The sequence below is a fragment of the Epinephelus lanceolatus genome, chromosome 2, assembly GCF_041903045.1.
Source record: "Epinephelus lanceolatus isolate andai-2023 chromosome 2, ASM4190304v1, whole genome shotgun sequence".
Classification (NCBI taxonomy): Eukaryota; Metazoa; Chordata; class Actinopteri; order Perciformes; family Serranidae; genus Epinephelus; species Epinephelus lanceolatus.
In genome coordinates, this window is record NC_135735.1 from 9,280,048 (window position 1) to 9,293,967 (window position 13,920).

Below are 13,920 nucleotides of genomic sequence, written 5' to 3' on the forward strand. Positions count from 1 at the left end.
TTGCTACATCCCCGCAAGATCAAACACTGCAAAAGTTAGTAAAGGACGTGTTGAAAACGGTTGAAAACTGCTACACAACCCGAGGTGGTAGGGCGGGACTTCAGCGGGTGGCTCATTCCGCCCAATGAGAGGCTGATCTCTGCAGCAAACTTCCGCCCACTCAGACTAGCAGCCCCTCTACAATGAGCAATGTCGGGAAAAAAACGCCTTTGCTTCAACGTTTAACTGCTACGTGTTTTTACATTGGGTCCGTTTGTTTTGGAGAGAAAAAGACCTTTGCAGATAATTCAGCTCCTGGTAAAAAACCTCCTGAACAAAGAACACTGAAGGCATCATGTACGGGACAAGTTTCAGCTGGTTGCAGTGTGCAATCCTCACCAATAGATGCCACTAAATCCCCCTAAATCAGTGTTAACACTGGACCTTTAAATATCAGGAAACTGTCAAAAATGCCACACAAATGTCAAAGGTTACTTCTCCAAATTTTTATCGGAAATTTGTTTTTTTTTTTTAATTCACAATAATATAAAACAAAGAAAAGCACAAAGTCTTCACATTTGAGAAGTTGGAAGCAAAAACGAAAAAGTTACAGATTCATTTTCTGTCCATCTACTAATCGATTAATTGTTCTCGCTCAACATCAAATCCTCTTGACAAAAGCTAAAGACAAATGCGTTGTATTAATGCTAAATACATACAGTATCTCATTAAATCGACTGTTAATTCTCCCTGGAACATAACGTATACAGCTGTTCATATCAGCCTACTGGTAGTGAAATATACCTAGGTATGATGTGAGATTTAATAATTCCACATGACGATGTGGCACTGCAAATACAGTACAGGCCAAAAGTTTGGACACACCTTCTCATTCAATGCGTTTTCTTTATTTTCATGACTATTTACATTGTAGATTCTCACTGAAGGCATCAAAACTATGAATGAACACATGTGGAGTTATGTACTTAACAAAAAAAGGTGAAACAACTGAAAACATGTAGCCACCCTTTGCTCTGATTACTGCTTTGCACACTCTTGGCATTCTCTCAATGAGCTTCAAGAGGTAGTCACCTGAAATGGTTTCCACTTCACAGGTGTGCCTTATCAGGGTTAATTAGTGGAATTTCTTGCTTTATCAATGGGGTTGGGACCATCAGTTGTGTTGTGCAGAAGTCAGGTTAATACACAGCCGACAGCCCTTTTGGACAACTGTTAAAATTCATATTATGGCAAGAACCAATCAGCTAACTAAAGAAAAATGAGTGGCCATCATTACTTTAGGAAATGAAGGTCAGTCAGTCCGGAAAATTGCAAAAACTTTAAATGTGTCCCCAAGTGGAGTCGCAAAAACCATCAAGCGCTACAACCAAACTGGCACACATGAGGACCGACCCAGGAAAGGAAGACCAAGAGTCACCTCTGCTTCTGAGGATAAGTTCATCCGAGTCACCAGCCTCAGAAATGGCAAGTTAACAGCAGCTCAGATCAGAGACCAGATGAATGCCACACAGAGTTCTAGCAGCAGACCCATCTCTAGAACAACTGTTAAGAGGAGACTGCGCCAATCAGGCCTTCATGGTCAAATAGCTGCTAGGAAACCACTGCTAAGGAGAGGCAACAAGCAGAAGAGATTTGTTTGGGCCAAGAAACACAAGGAATGGACATTAGACCAGTGGAAATCTGTGCTTTGGTCTGATGAGTCCAAATTTGAGATCTTTGGTTCCAACCGCCGTGTCTTTGTGAGACGCAGAAAAGGTGAACGGATGGATTCCACATGCCTGGTTCCCACTGTGAAGCATGGAGGAGGAGGTGTGATGGTGTGGGGGTGTTTTGCTGGTGACACTGTTGGGGATTTATTCAAAATTGAAGGCACACTGAACCAGCATGGCTACCACAGCATCCTGCAGCGACATGCCATCCCATCCGGTTTGCGTTTAGTTGGACGATCATTTATTTTTCAACAAGACAATGACCCCAAACACACCTCCAGGCTGTGTAAGGGCTATTTGACCAAGAAGGAGAGTGATGGAGTGCTGCGGCAGATGACCTGGCCTCCACAGTCACCGGACCTGAACCCAATCCAGATGGTTTGGGGTGAGCTGGACCGCAGAGTGAAGGCAAAGGGGCCAACAAGTGCTAAACACCTCTGGGAACTCCTTCAAGACTGTTGGAAAACCATTTCAGGTGACTACCTCTTGAAGCTCATGGAGAGAATGCCAAGAGTGTGCAAAGCAGTAATCAGAGCAAAGGGTGGCTATTTTGAAGAAACTAGAATATAAAACATGTTTTCAGTTATTTCACCTTTTTTTGTTAAGTACATAACTCCACATGTGTTCATTCATAGTTTTGATGCCTTCAGTGAGAATCTACAATGTAAATAGTCATGAAAATAAAGAAAACGCATTGAATGAGAAGGTGTGTCCAAACTTTTGGCCTGTACTGTATGTCGAAACAATAAACTATAAAGCCAGCAAATGTAGTTGGATGATATATATATATATATATATATATATTTATAAAAAAGGGATAATCAGTTAGATTTATTATAGAATATAAACCAGAGATTTCAGCTGTAGTTTTATGGACAATTTGAAAATTCATGAATAAAAGATTTTGGATGAAGACGTTCTAACGACTTAAAAATGCAAATGCGACTAAATATCGGTCTGTGAATTTGCTTCTTTTGATGCGCAACATAAAACCAGCATAGCGCCTGTACACTCACACACAAACACACACATACACACACGCACAGAGAACTCCATTATGTTCTCCATCTTTGGCAATCTCTTGTGATTCCCCCCCCTCCCTCATGACAAGTTCATTCCTTCACCGTGATTCATGGCTGTGATCTCAACTCTTCAAGATGCACCATGCATTCAGAAAACACACACAGAGAAGGTGTGCACGGATTTCAAACTAAGCATGACCACTTTGCACTATAGACCATATAACCTGTACCGCCTTTAACAGATTTTCGTCACACAGTTATTTACACACACACACACACACACACACACACACCATAAAGAAATCCATTTAAATGGGCGTTTAATATCCTCTGTCACACAACACTGTATGCAGATCCTTTCATCTCTCTCTTCTTCCTCTTGTTGGAGCCTACAGAATTGTCCTGAGAAATGAGCGATGATCATAACTAAGTCATGAAAGACTCATCAGGTTGCAGGACAGGCGGGCTGCGAGCTGAGCAGCCTGACAGAAAATGAACTCTGAAGCAGCGCCCTCTTTAACCTTTGCTTCTGCTTGCAGCTCTGCCAGCTTGTTGCCTCGTATAAATAAAATTCAATTGAAACAGCGAAACACCAAATATAGTTAGATAAGAAAAAGCAAATACAAAACGAAATGGAGAGAAAATAGAGGCGGTGAAAGACAGACAGTGAGACAGAGAGTGGAATAAGTGCTCCCATGGAGCATCTGTCCTTTTCAACTGCTTGATTGATTAAAAAAATAAGCAGATGACGTCACATTTTTAGGGGTTTAAGCCAGAAGAGCTGAAGTCTATTGTGTTTGTGCTGGTTTATCGGTTTTCTTCAAAAATGATTCAAAAAGATGGTACATCATAGACACATGACATTTTACCCCAATTATTGGAAGTTTCTGCTCAAGAATTATAACTCTTATCAGTGTGAGAGGGTGCTATAATTAAAGGTCATCTTCAGAAAGTCAAAACTAGTACGTTACAGGTCCGATAAAGCCAGATCTGGGTGTGTCGGCAACGGCCTGCCCTGCCATCTGCTACAGAGACATCAGTATTAAACTGAGACTGTTTCATAGCGGGTTAAAAACTCCTTGTGGTCACATTGAATAACAGTCCACGTCTCTGCTTTGGTACAGCTGGTGTTCACACCTGATGCAAACTGTACCGGTGTACTTGTACTTTCAAGCGGGCTCGGGCATGGATATGGTACACAGTGTTCAAAAGAATCACACAAACTGGACTTTGGGGTCAAGTGTACTCAGATCCAGGCCAGAGTCCCTGATGTGAAAGCTCTCTAAATAAATACCACAAGTTATAATTAGAATAAATACAATTTGTAACTTTAGATAAATCATTGCTGATAAGATGGAAGAGACGAAAAGAGAAGAAGGAAAACAGGAACAGATCAAGTGAGACAGACAGAAAGAGACATGAGAGAATGAGGGAGAACTAAAGAGAAAGGCAGAGTGACACACTCAGACTTGTATTATGTCCGGTCAAACTGCATGAAGTCAGTTTCTCCACAGGTGGATCCAGCGTCTGTTCGGACTGCTTTCCATTTGGCTCTGTCATTTGGAGGGAAAGTTTCTCCCTCCTCTCCCTGAGTCATTACACTGTTCTGTCGCTTTTCTCCTACAAAACAATGAAGCTTTGTGTTTGCAGACACACACCACACCCCTCTTCCCATGGGAGAGTTTTCTTCTTTTTCTCTTCATCTCGGTGACCTCTCTCATACTTTGTACCGTACAAACATCACTAACAGCCTCACAGACAGTCTGATATGGCCTCCCCTTTAATCTAAAGGCAGCTGCAGCTGGTTTATTTAAGCCTTACTGCTGCAGAACTTGTGACCTTTAGGTTACAGCACAGTGTAGCCAATCACTGCTGCTCTCATGTACTCTCAGCAGGTACCGGGCACTCTCCACATACAGGAGAACAATTACTCTACCTCTCTCCCCCAACCACCAATCTGCCCTTATGTTTGCCCTCTTTTACAATCTCGATAGCATCTCTCCTTGCCGACAAGTTCATTCCTTCACTGTGATTCATCGACCTAATCTCAACTCTTCCGGATGCACAGAGCGTTTCAAAACTACACAACACACAGGACAAGAGGTGGCGAACACACCTCAATTTACACACAAGTACCGAGTTATAAATCAAATAATCTGGACAGAGTGGGGACTAAATTTATTGTCTACCGCTCTATCTACAGACGTTTCAATTATGTTTTAAAGCCTCAAAAAATAAATAAATAAAATGTAAAAAAATCCCCAGACTAGCTGCCCTGGTTTCTTCAATATTCAATGTGGACAAAAGCAACAGAAACTTCCTTAAAAATCATAAAATTTAAAGCAATCTTGGCTTGTTTATGTGTGTCATATTACAGTATCATCAGCATACCCTTTCAACTACTGTCTTTGAAGACTTCCACTCAACTAGGAAGCAAAATATCTGGTTTTAAAGGTCCAGTGTGTAAGATTTAGGGGGATATATTGGCAGAAATGGAATATGATATAATTAGCATGTTTTATTGAGTGAATAATCACCTGAAAATAAGAATCATCATGTTTTCGCTACTTTAGAATGCGCCGTTTATATCTACATAGGGAACAGGTCGTCATCCCAGATTGCCATGTTGCACCACCATGTTTCTACAGCAGCCCAGCTTTGCATTTTTGCGTTGGCCACCATAGTGATGCGACGCTGATTTTGAAAACTCTGACACTATTTTATTCAGTATTTTTACCAGTTTAAATCACCAGGTTCATTTGTCTTGGAGAGGAGGACTTCTCTGCAGATAATTCAGGTCCTGGTAAAAACGTCTTGAACGTCTGGATCTTACTTTATCAATGACAAAAGGTGAGCACATATTAGAAGGTGCTGGACTAATGGCCCGTCTCCAATAGGCAAAACAACGTCACCTATTAGTAATAGAAATTACTTGATTCAGCGTTTTTACCAGTTTAAATCACCGGAATCTGTTTGTTATGGACAGGAAGAGACCTCTGTGGATAATTCCACTCCTGGTAAAAACCTCCTGAACAAACACAAAATAAATTCTAACCAGGAGAAGTTGCTGGTTGCAATCTATGATCCTCACCACAAGAGGTCACTAAATCCCCCTAAATCTCATACACCTTTAAAGTAGCAACAGACAGCATTTTTGACTATATATATCATTATGAAAATAATGTGGGTTGCACAGGGTAGTATACACAGTAAAATCAGACTATCAGCGTTTACATAGGTTACTTAATGGCTTTGCAATCTTTGCAATAAGCTTCTGCCACCGGGGACGAATTTTCACGGAAAAAAATCTGCTTTACGGCAGGAAATGCGTCATGTATTGCCAAACTGGTCGGTCAGCCAATCAGGGACTTGAGCTGGTCCTTATGAGGAACTGGCCGGGGCATGAAATAGTTGAGTCAGGAGCACAATGGCAGACGGACAAAGTTTGGAGATAAGTGAAAAACGGCCTGCCACAAGAAAACGAGCTCCTCTGTCTGAGGAGGCGAGGATGCACAAAAAGCAGAGTGATAAAAGAAGAGGAAAAACAAGAGTAAACCTCAGTCAGGCGTTCAAGAGATGGAGGGAGCTCCGTGACCAAAGAGGCTTCAACACCGGTGTCCTGCTAGCTTTCTTTCTAATGGATCAGTAAGTAACACGGCTAAATGTTAGCCAGCCGAGAGAGGACTGTACTGTACTGGCTGCTAGTTCATTCCTAGCTGACCAGCATCGCAAAAATTTATGTAGGCACTATTTGCTATCTACCAGACTACACCCATCAAACATAACACTGCACAGGGGAATGTGCACCTATTGCTGGCGCACCTAGCCCCACTGGGCTAGCTAACCTTACAGCTCAGCCAAGGAGGACACCATTAATGTTAACTTCTTGCAATGTCACGAGCACAAGCCTCTTGTCCATGAGTAGATGCACACTTCCTTCTGCGCAGTGACATGGTTGAGGGAAAGAAGAGTTCCCACATGAAACTGCTCACAACAGTCTGTGGACTGTCTTGAGTAACTGGGTCATGATTTCTGGAAAGAGACATTGCTGTTGAGTTTTTCAAAAGCATTTTTGGCACTTTGAGCACCACAAGCTGAGTGGCATCTAGTTCCATTATATTGGAGAGAAGGCAGACATCTCTACAGCTGACATCTCCAATATTCAGTAACTCACACCAAAACAATCCAGACTGATAAACAGCACTTCAGGTAGGAGGAAAAATACCTATATGTAATTTTGATTTTAGGGTGAACAGTGCCTCTAAGAATAAAACAGCAATTGTATTTGTCCTTGACTGATTATTTATTCATTTTCTGTCTATGTTTTAATGTTTAAAAGATATATATACAGATACCAGTGTAGGTGTACCAAACTTAAATGGAGTACACAATTACAAGTTTATTTTTTGTTGTTACAAATACTAAAACGAGCACTGACAGATGAGACAGTTGTTGCATAATTTGAACGTAACTAACCAAAAACACAAATATCAACACCTTTCTCGTTTGTTTGTGTGAAAACTTAAAAAGTATGTGTCATAACTTTTTTTTGGTTGCCATCCTTGTCATCTAGAGAGTTCTTGCTACTTCATGAATGCTACAAATAAATACACCTGGTGGGAACTGGCTATATTTTGGCATCTGCCTCGTCTCAAGCTGAAAATAACTGGCTCTGCCGAATTCTTGTGGACTCATCACCGGTGAAGAGTGGATAATGCCAAAGATGACGCATGAGTATGTGCATAAATGTACCATACTGAAATGTGTGGATGGAGTCTGAGCGGTGTGCGAATAGTACAGTGTTTCTGGGTGCATATTTAGTGCCATGCAGGTCTCTGTTGGCAAAACACTGTGCTGTGTACAGAGTGTGCCAAATCAAATATGGGCACAGGCTCCAACTGAATGTTTGAAAGTTTTTGTTTTGTCTGAACTGAACCCAACCGAGGTTGACACCTTGGCCGTGGTGTGTGTGGCACCACGGTGTCCTTCTAACGACCTATTACTTCTGGAAGTGTTATACAGTGTCCTATATTTACCTTTTGGCTTATTCTAGGGTGGAAAAGCAAAATCTATTCACGTGCAAAGAAAGATGTCAGTGCCCAAATAAATTGATGTTCATCCTACTAAGGAATATTCAAACCTGTTTTGTGTCTGAGTGCACTGAGTTGAGTCTTTATCTAGAAATTCCCTCATTTACTTCACAATGGATGTTAATTTGTAAGTCTTTTGAGGCTTCACATCTGCGTATTATCACCACATGAGAAAATTGCTTTGTCTTCCAACAATGTGCGAGCTAGCCATCTGGCTGAAGACAGGACAGAAAGACTGCCAGTGTGCGAGTTACTGCTTCATGTCGAACACAATAACAGGCAGCAAATAAAAAGCCTGTGTGATACAGAACCCGTGTTTTCCTTTGTGTTGTACCTGGACATGGGGTGGTCTATGGGGGGCCAGCAGGGACAGAATTTAAAGAGAGCACATTCCCCAAGGCTGTTCAACTCTTAAATGGTACAACTTTGGCATTTTTAAGGTAAACTACACAGGATTGTTGGCTACTGTTCATAAACACGCTTGCCAGTGAAACTGAAAGTAAAAGCCAACCCCAGATTCACTCTTGTTTGGCGTTTTGCCTTTCTAAATTTACATTCTTTTGGCGCTGTGTCTTTTGGATGGTTGGTGCTTACAGTCTAGCCCTGGCCGCTATCTTTTCAGGTTCCCTACAGCCGAAGGCAAGTTAGATTTAGGGCTTCTAAGACTATTTTAATGCCACTCATAATGAAATTAAGGGTGCTTTCACACCTGACCTGTTTGGTTCAATCGAACTCAAGTTTGTTTGCCCCCTGAGTGCAGTTCGTTCGGGCAGGTGTGAACACAGCAATGGCATTCGGGTGTGCACCAAAACAACCGAAACAAGACCTTCTTGGAGAGGTGGTCTCAGTCCAGTTACAAATGAACTCTGGTGCAGTTTGTTTGTGGTGAGAACTGGTCCGACCTGGATCTGAACCAACTGCAGTCACATGACACATTGTTTGGGTTCAACATGAGCATGTTACAGTCCTGGAGGATTATTAATGTGCACCTCCTCCTGTACTGCCTTAATATGCACATTCAGCACATCCAATGCATCAAAACATTGTTTTCTAGTTGGAGCCGCGCCTCGTTTTCAAACTGTATGGTTTGACTAAAATGAACAATGACAGCAATATAGTCCACGATGAGCAGCGCTAAAATCAACCTGCGTAGTTGTCCCTCCATTGTGACATTAGAAAGTGTCACATTTATCTTGCAAGTGTACTCTTCTTCAACGTTTTGTTTACTTCCTGGATTTTTCCCACATGGAAATTCTGACCAATCAAGAGCAGCTTTCTCACACAAAGTATTTGATCTGGTCCACTTGCTGCCGTGCGAACACGAACCAACTCTAGTTATACAACTTTGGAACAAAATAAGTCCCTGATTTGGACCAAAGGAGACAACTCAAGGTGCGAAAGCAGCCTAAGATCCCCTCTGTATAACTATAACCATATACTGTTTTAAACCGGTAAATCCTGCCTAGTATATCTTTAAGGGCTCTTTATCTCCAGCTTAATTTGGTATTTTGTGGATTTTAAAATGTATTTTTTTGTATAATGGTTTTAGTATTTAGTGTGCTGTCTTGAATGTTGCCCAGACTGTCCGTTCACCAAGGCAAGTTCGTATAATTGTAATTAATGGCAATTAAGTTAACTCACACCAATCAAAATCTAAAGACTGCTGTTCATTTTCATGAATAGTGAGTATGTTGTTACATCTTTTATTTTTATCTTCCAACATTATTTTTTGGTTCATTTCCAACTATATTTGAAAATACAATTGGTCATGAAAATAAAGTTGTCCTCCAAAGAGGGGTGGTGGTCGCAGGAAATTTTTTTTTTTTAAAAATCAGAAAACCAAATATGCATATGTAACACACTCTTATTATCCCACTGTTTGTGTTCAGGTTGCAGAGAACAAGTGATTTCTGTTTCACACACTTTAACATTTTGCCAAAGTGTGCAGCTTCTATTATATCTCTTGCCTGACGTGATCTCTTACCACTCGCAGTAGCTTCCTCTGCTCCCTGAAGGTGGCACAGCAGCCCAGCACGCCTGTTACCATGACGATGGCTCCAGCCAGGACCAGTATGTAGGCGGAGGCAGCGTAGGTCTTGGAGGAGAGAAGGCTGATGTAGTCGCTCTTCTCCACCAAGGTCCAAACGCCCACTGCCATCACAACGCCCCCTGCCAACTGGGAGAAGATTACATGGTTAGAGTCTGATCTCAGGCGGTGACTGGTACAAAAGGACTGAGACTCTGGCCCACAAAACGGCACAAAGTACAACACCGAGGAGACAAAACCTGAGAGTGACAAAGAGGTTTGACTTATTTATCACCCGAGTCGGCTTCAACGTGATGAAGAAGAAGTAAATGCCTGCCAGGAGTTGATTGTGACCTGATACAAACGAGCCATCGCTGCCACACAAGATAATCTAATCTTGAATCAGTCTGTGCTGGCAGATATTAGTGAATGAGCTGAATGGAGCTGCTCAGGTCAGTAATCCAGGGCTGTCACTACTCCTGTGACACGTTTGATGAAAACATGAAATTTAGCTGCAGCAATTAGTCAGTTGACAGAAATGTAATCAACTGTCATGATAATTACTTAATTGTTTCAGTTATTTTTCAAGCAAAAATGCCAAATATTCTCTGGTTTTAGCTTCTAATATGAGATGCTTTTCTTTGTCAAATATTACAGTAATTTTAAAGGTCTTGTGTAGAATTTAGGGGGATATACTGGAGACAGGGGAAACAGGCAAGACAGACGGTGAGGTGGTGAACTGAAGCCAGATTGCGAAGATTAGATGTGAGAGGAATCATTATATGTATAATAACCTCTCACACGTTTAAATTTATCTCACACGTTTCTATAGATCCACTTCATAAATAATTAAACACAGCAGTGATATTTTGTTTGTGCCAGTGTGCCATAACTTTTCCATAAGCACCTTTTAATTGTGAAAGATTTGTCACCTTAAATCTCAAATCAAATTCCACTCAGTATTTCATTAGAGCTGGCTCATTATCACATTCCCCACCACCGGAGTGCAGAGGAAGGGGTCGAGGCTGGACTGTGTGCTGCTGACACTCGTGGTCAGCTGTGGAGAGCACCACGCACAGCTGAATGATGCCAGGCTGTGGCAGGTGACAGGATAATAAGGATCTGATAATAAGCGTGAATATACTGAGCATTTCACCTCAAAAGCATTTTTTTTCTCACAAATTTTTAAATGTTTCTTTTACATTTCATACTCAATAACTGGCAGATTCATTTCTATAAATTACATGATTGTTAACTGCGGCCCTGAACAGTACTCTTTTTCTAATTTTTGGTTGAGGAATAGGCATTTTTAAAAAGGTTCTGAGTTTAAAGTCTGAGGAACTATGAAAATCAACAGAATCCTTAAACCCACAGGATGGACTAAACCAGCATAAAAACCAGTGCTTCCATCCAGAAAATAACGACTGTCACAGTCTGACATCTTCAGCGTTATCAAAGATAATGGTTGATGAAAACATGGGGAAAATTAAATCAGTAAGATATCACTGTGCCGAGTCAGCAGATGGAGCAGCACTGCAACAGAGATCTGTCACTGTGCCAAAGCCTTCAATCTAACAGCCGGCCTAATTTAGATTTAATTTACAAGAAGGGAAGACGATGGCTTCAGACTGTACCACACCCAGAGACAGTGTGGCTGGTAAACACACACAACAGGGCTAAACAAGATGCTTTAATCAACACTCTTTACTTACCATTACTATTTTAAAAAGTAACCATAGTGCTTTTTTTAATTGGCAGGAATTAGCTGCAGTACCTTCTGTACCAATGCTTTATATGCTATTTATTTCAGTATTTTTCTTTCAGTCCTTACAGGTGCAGTTTATAAGTGCAGTTCAGAACACTACCTAATAATACGAGTCAGGGATTCTCAATGTTTTTGCTCATGACCACTTGAATCAAAAGCTACATAAGGCCTCATGTAACCAGTTGCTAGTGAGATCAAAATATATGTTTCCTTTCAGGATGCTTTCAAGAGAATATTCATTATTTTACCCACATAAAACAATATAAACAATATATTTTCACAAGCATACATAGAGCAAAGCATCTCACAACTTTTCAAAAATCATCTTGCTACCCACAGAAAAGATCCCATCCCAGTAAACCACAAACATAAGAAGCAGAATTGGGTTTTTGTCTTTGCAGTAATCACTCCATGTGTTGAACATGATACTTGCTGTAGCTTCACCTGCTGTTAAAACTCAATAAACCACAGGAATTAGTGAATCTTGTCCAAGTCTAATTGAAAGCTGCACAACAGAAGTACAAACTTTGGCGACCTCTAGTGGCTTCAACAGGTAAAAACTGAGACACAAATAGATCTAATGGACCCTGAGGTGTATGTGTGATGTTGTCTCGGCATATATGCCCATTCACAAGAGCTACTGAAATGAATTAGAAAAAATACAGTGAATGCATGACATCTGTGCCTTCATGCACAAATACACATTTGCATTTCATTTTTTTTGCATTTTATTCTAAACTTTTGATGCATTGTAATTGGCGCCACAATGATATCCATTATCAAAACCATTGCTGCCAGTATGAATGCTTTGTGCTGTGCAATGTTAACATAAAGCTATCTCCTTGGCCTTCCAGATTACAAGGTTTGTTTACGCAGATAGGGCTTTGAGGTCCGATTGCCAGTCATGTTTATTTTCCATCTTCAAGTCAACCTTATCTTGAACGTAGCTGTTGGTGAAACGTCAGAGATGTAGACTGTGGTCTGAAAATGTTTCATTAATCCCAACACAGTATATTATTTCAACCTAAAACCTCAAACAGAGGAATATCTAATGACCTACTTCAAATGAAAACACTGAAAGAACCCAAACTACATTTTTACAATAGCGTTTTACTTATTAGTGTTGATAAGTTCATGAACCCAAAGTCAACATGGCCTAACAAATCCTTGACTGTGCTTTTAAATGCATCACCAGAGGGGCGTACGCAAAGCAAGATCAGTGGGTTAGTGAGGTATGTTGATTGTTAAGCCAGAGTTTTCTGTGTCACAAAGGTGGCTCTCTTTTCACTTAGCTATGCTGCATGGCTAACCGCGTTGGGACCAGTTTTTGTTCCGAGTTTCAACTTAAAATCAGCTAACAATGGCCTTTTTAATCAACTCCTTTGGAAACAGTGTCACTATATAGTCAATAGTTGATATATGAGCAATATAGATTCTTTACATTATGTTTTTATGCTTTGTCCTGATTTGCTGAAATCCATTTTACTCAACTGAACAAAACTTTTTTTATGAAGCACAATTAAGAACAACTCACGCTGACCAAAGTGCTGTACAAAGGGAATAAAACGCTAAAAACACACACGAGAGGCAACATAACTGTCAGGTACACAACTCACACATTAAGAGACACCATAAAAGTAGGTTTTGAGCTTGGACTTTTACACTGCTAGTATATTACACCAATTAGAAAACTGATGTATTTCCCACAGATAATATTCAATCAATAACATTCATTTTACTTTGATGTGGTCAAAAACTTCATTGTGCAAACACATCTGTTGCATCAAGTTTAAAGTTTAAGAGGTGCAGGCTATAATGTTAGAGTGTCATGTTAGAAATAAAGGGAGTGGTAAAATTAACAGGGTGCAACTTGTGAATTCACACAATTACTAATTTCGTGAGTGCTACTGTCTGGCCTTACTTGAAGCAACAGTGTTGCTTTTTACTGTAAGAATTTTAAAATATTCTTTAAGGTAAAAGGATGCAGCACAGGCATCGATCACTTTAAGGGTCAAATGATGGTGAATGTGTTACTTGACTCGCTTTATTGGAACGTGCATCAAGCCTGAAGAAGAAAACCTGGATTAACGCAGGGAGTTGATGACCACCTTTGTGCCACTTGTTATGTCTGACCAAGGTTTTTAGGGATTGTCGAGCCAGCTAACACAAAGAAAAACATCCTTGTCGCTGCCGACATAAGCTGCAGACACAAAAGGCAGACAAACAAAAATCCATCTCATCCTGCTGTAACACCTGTAATGCCTCAGCACTGATTCTTTTTTTACTCAATTTGGTGTCTTGATTCAAA

General features: G+C 40.7%; 1 protein-coding gene across 1 annotated transcript in view; it reads right to left on the reverse strand.

The window, feature by feature from the left end:
* LOC117261372 (CD151 antigen-like) overlaps positions 1-13,920 on the reverse strand; it is a 38,365-nt gene that overhangs the window by 14,804 nt on the left and 9,641 nt on the right. Inside the window, exon 3 of the mRNA XM_033633811.2 lies at positions 9,806-9,997. Within this exon, the coding sequence (XP_033489702.1) occupies positions 9,806-9,997 (192 nt within the window). The remainder of the gene's footprint in view (positions 1-9,805; positions 9,998-13,920) is intronic.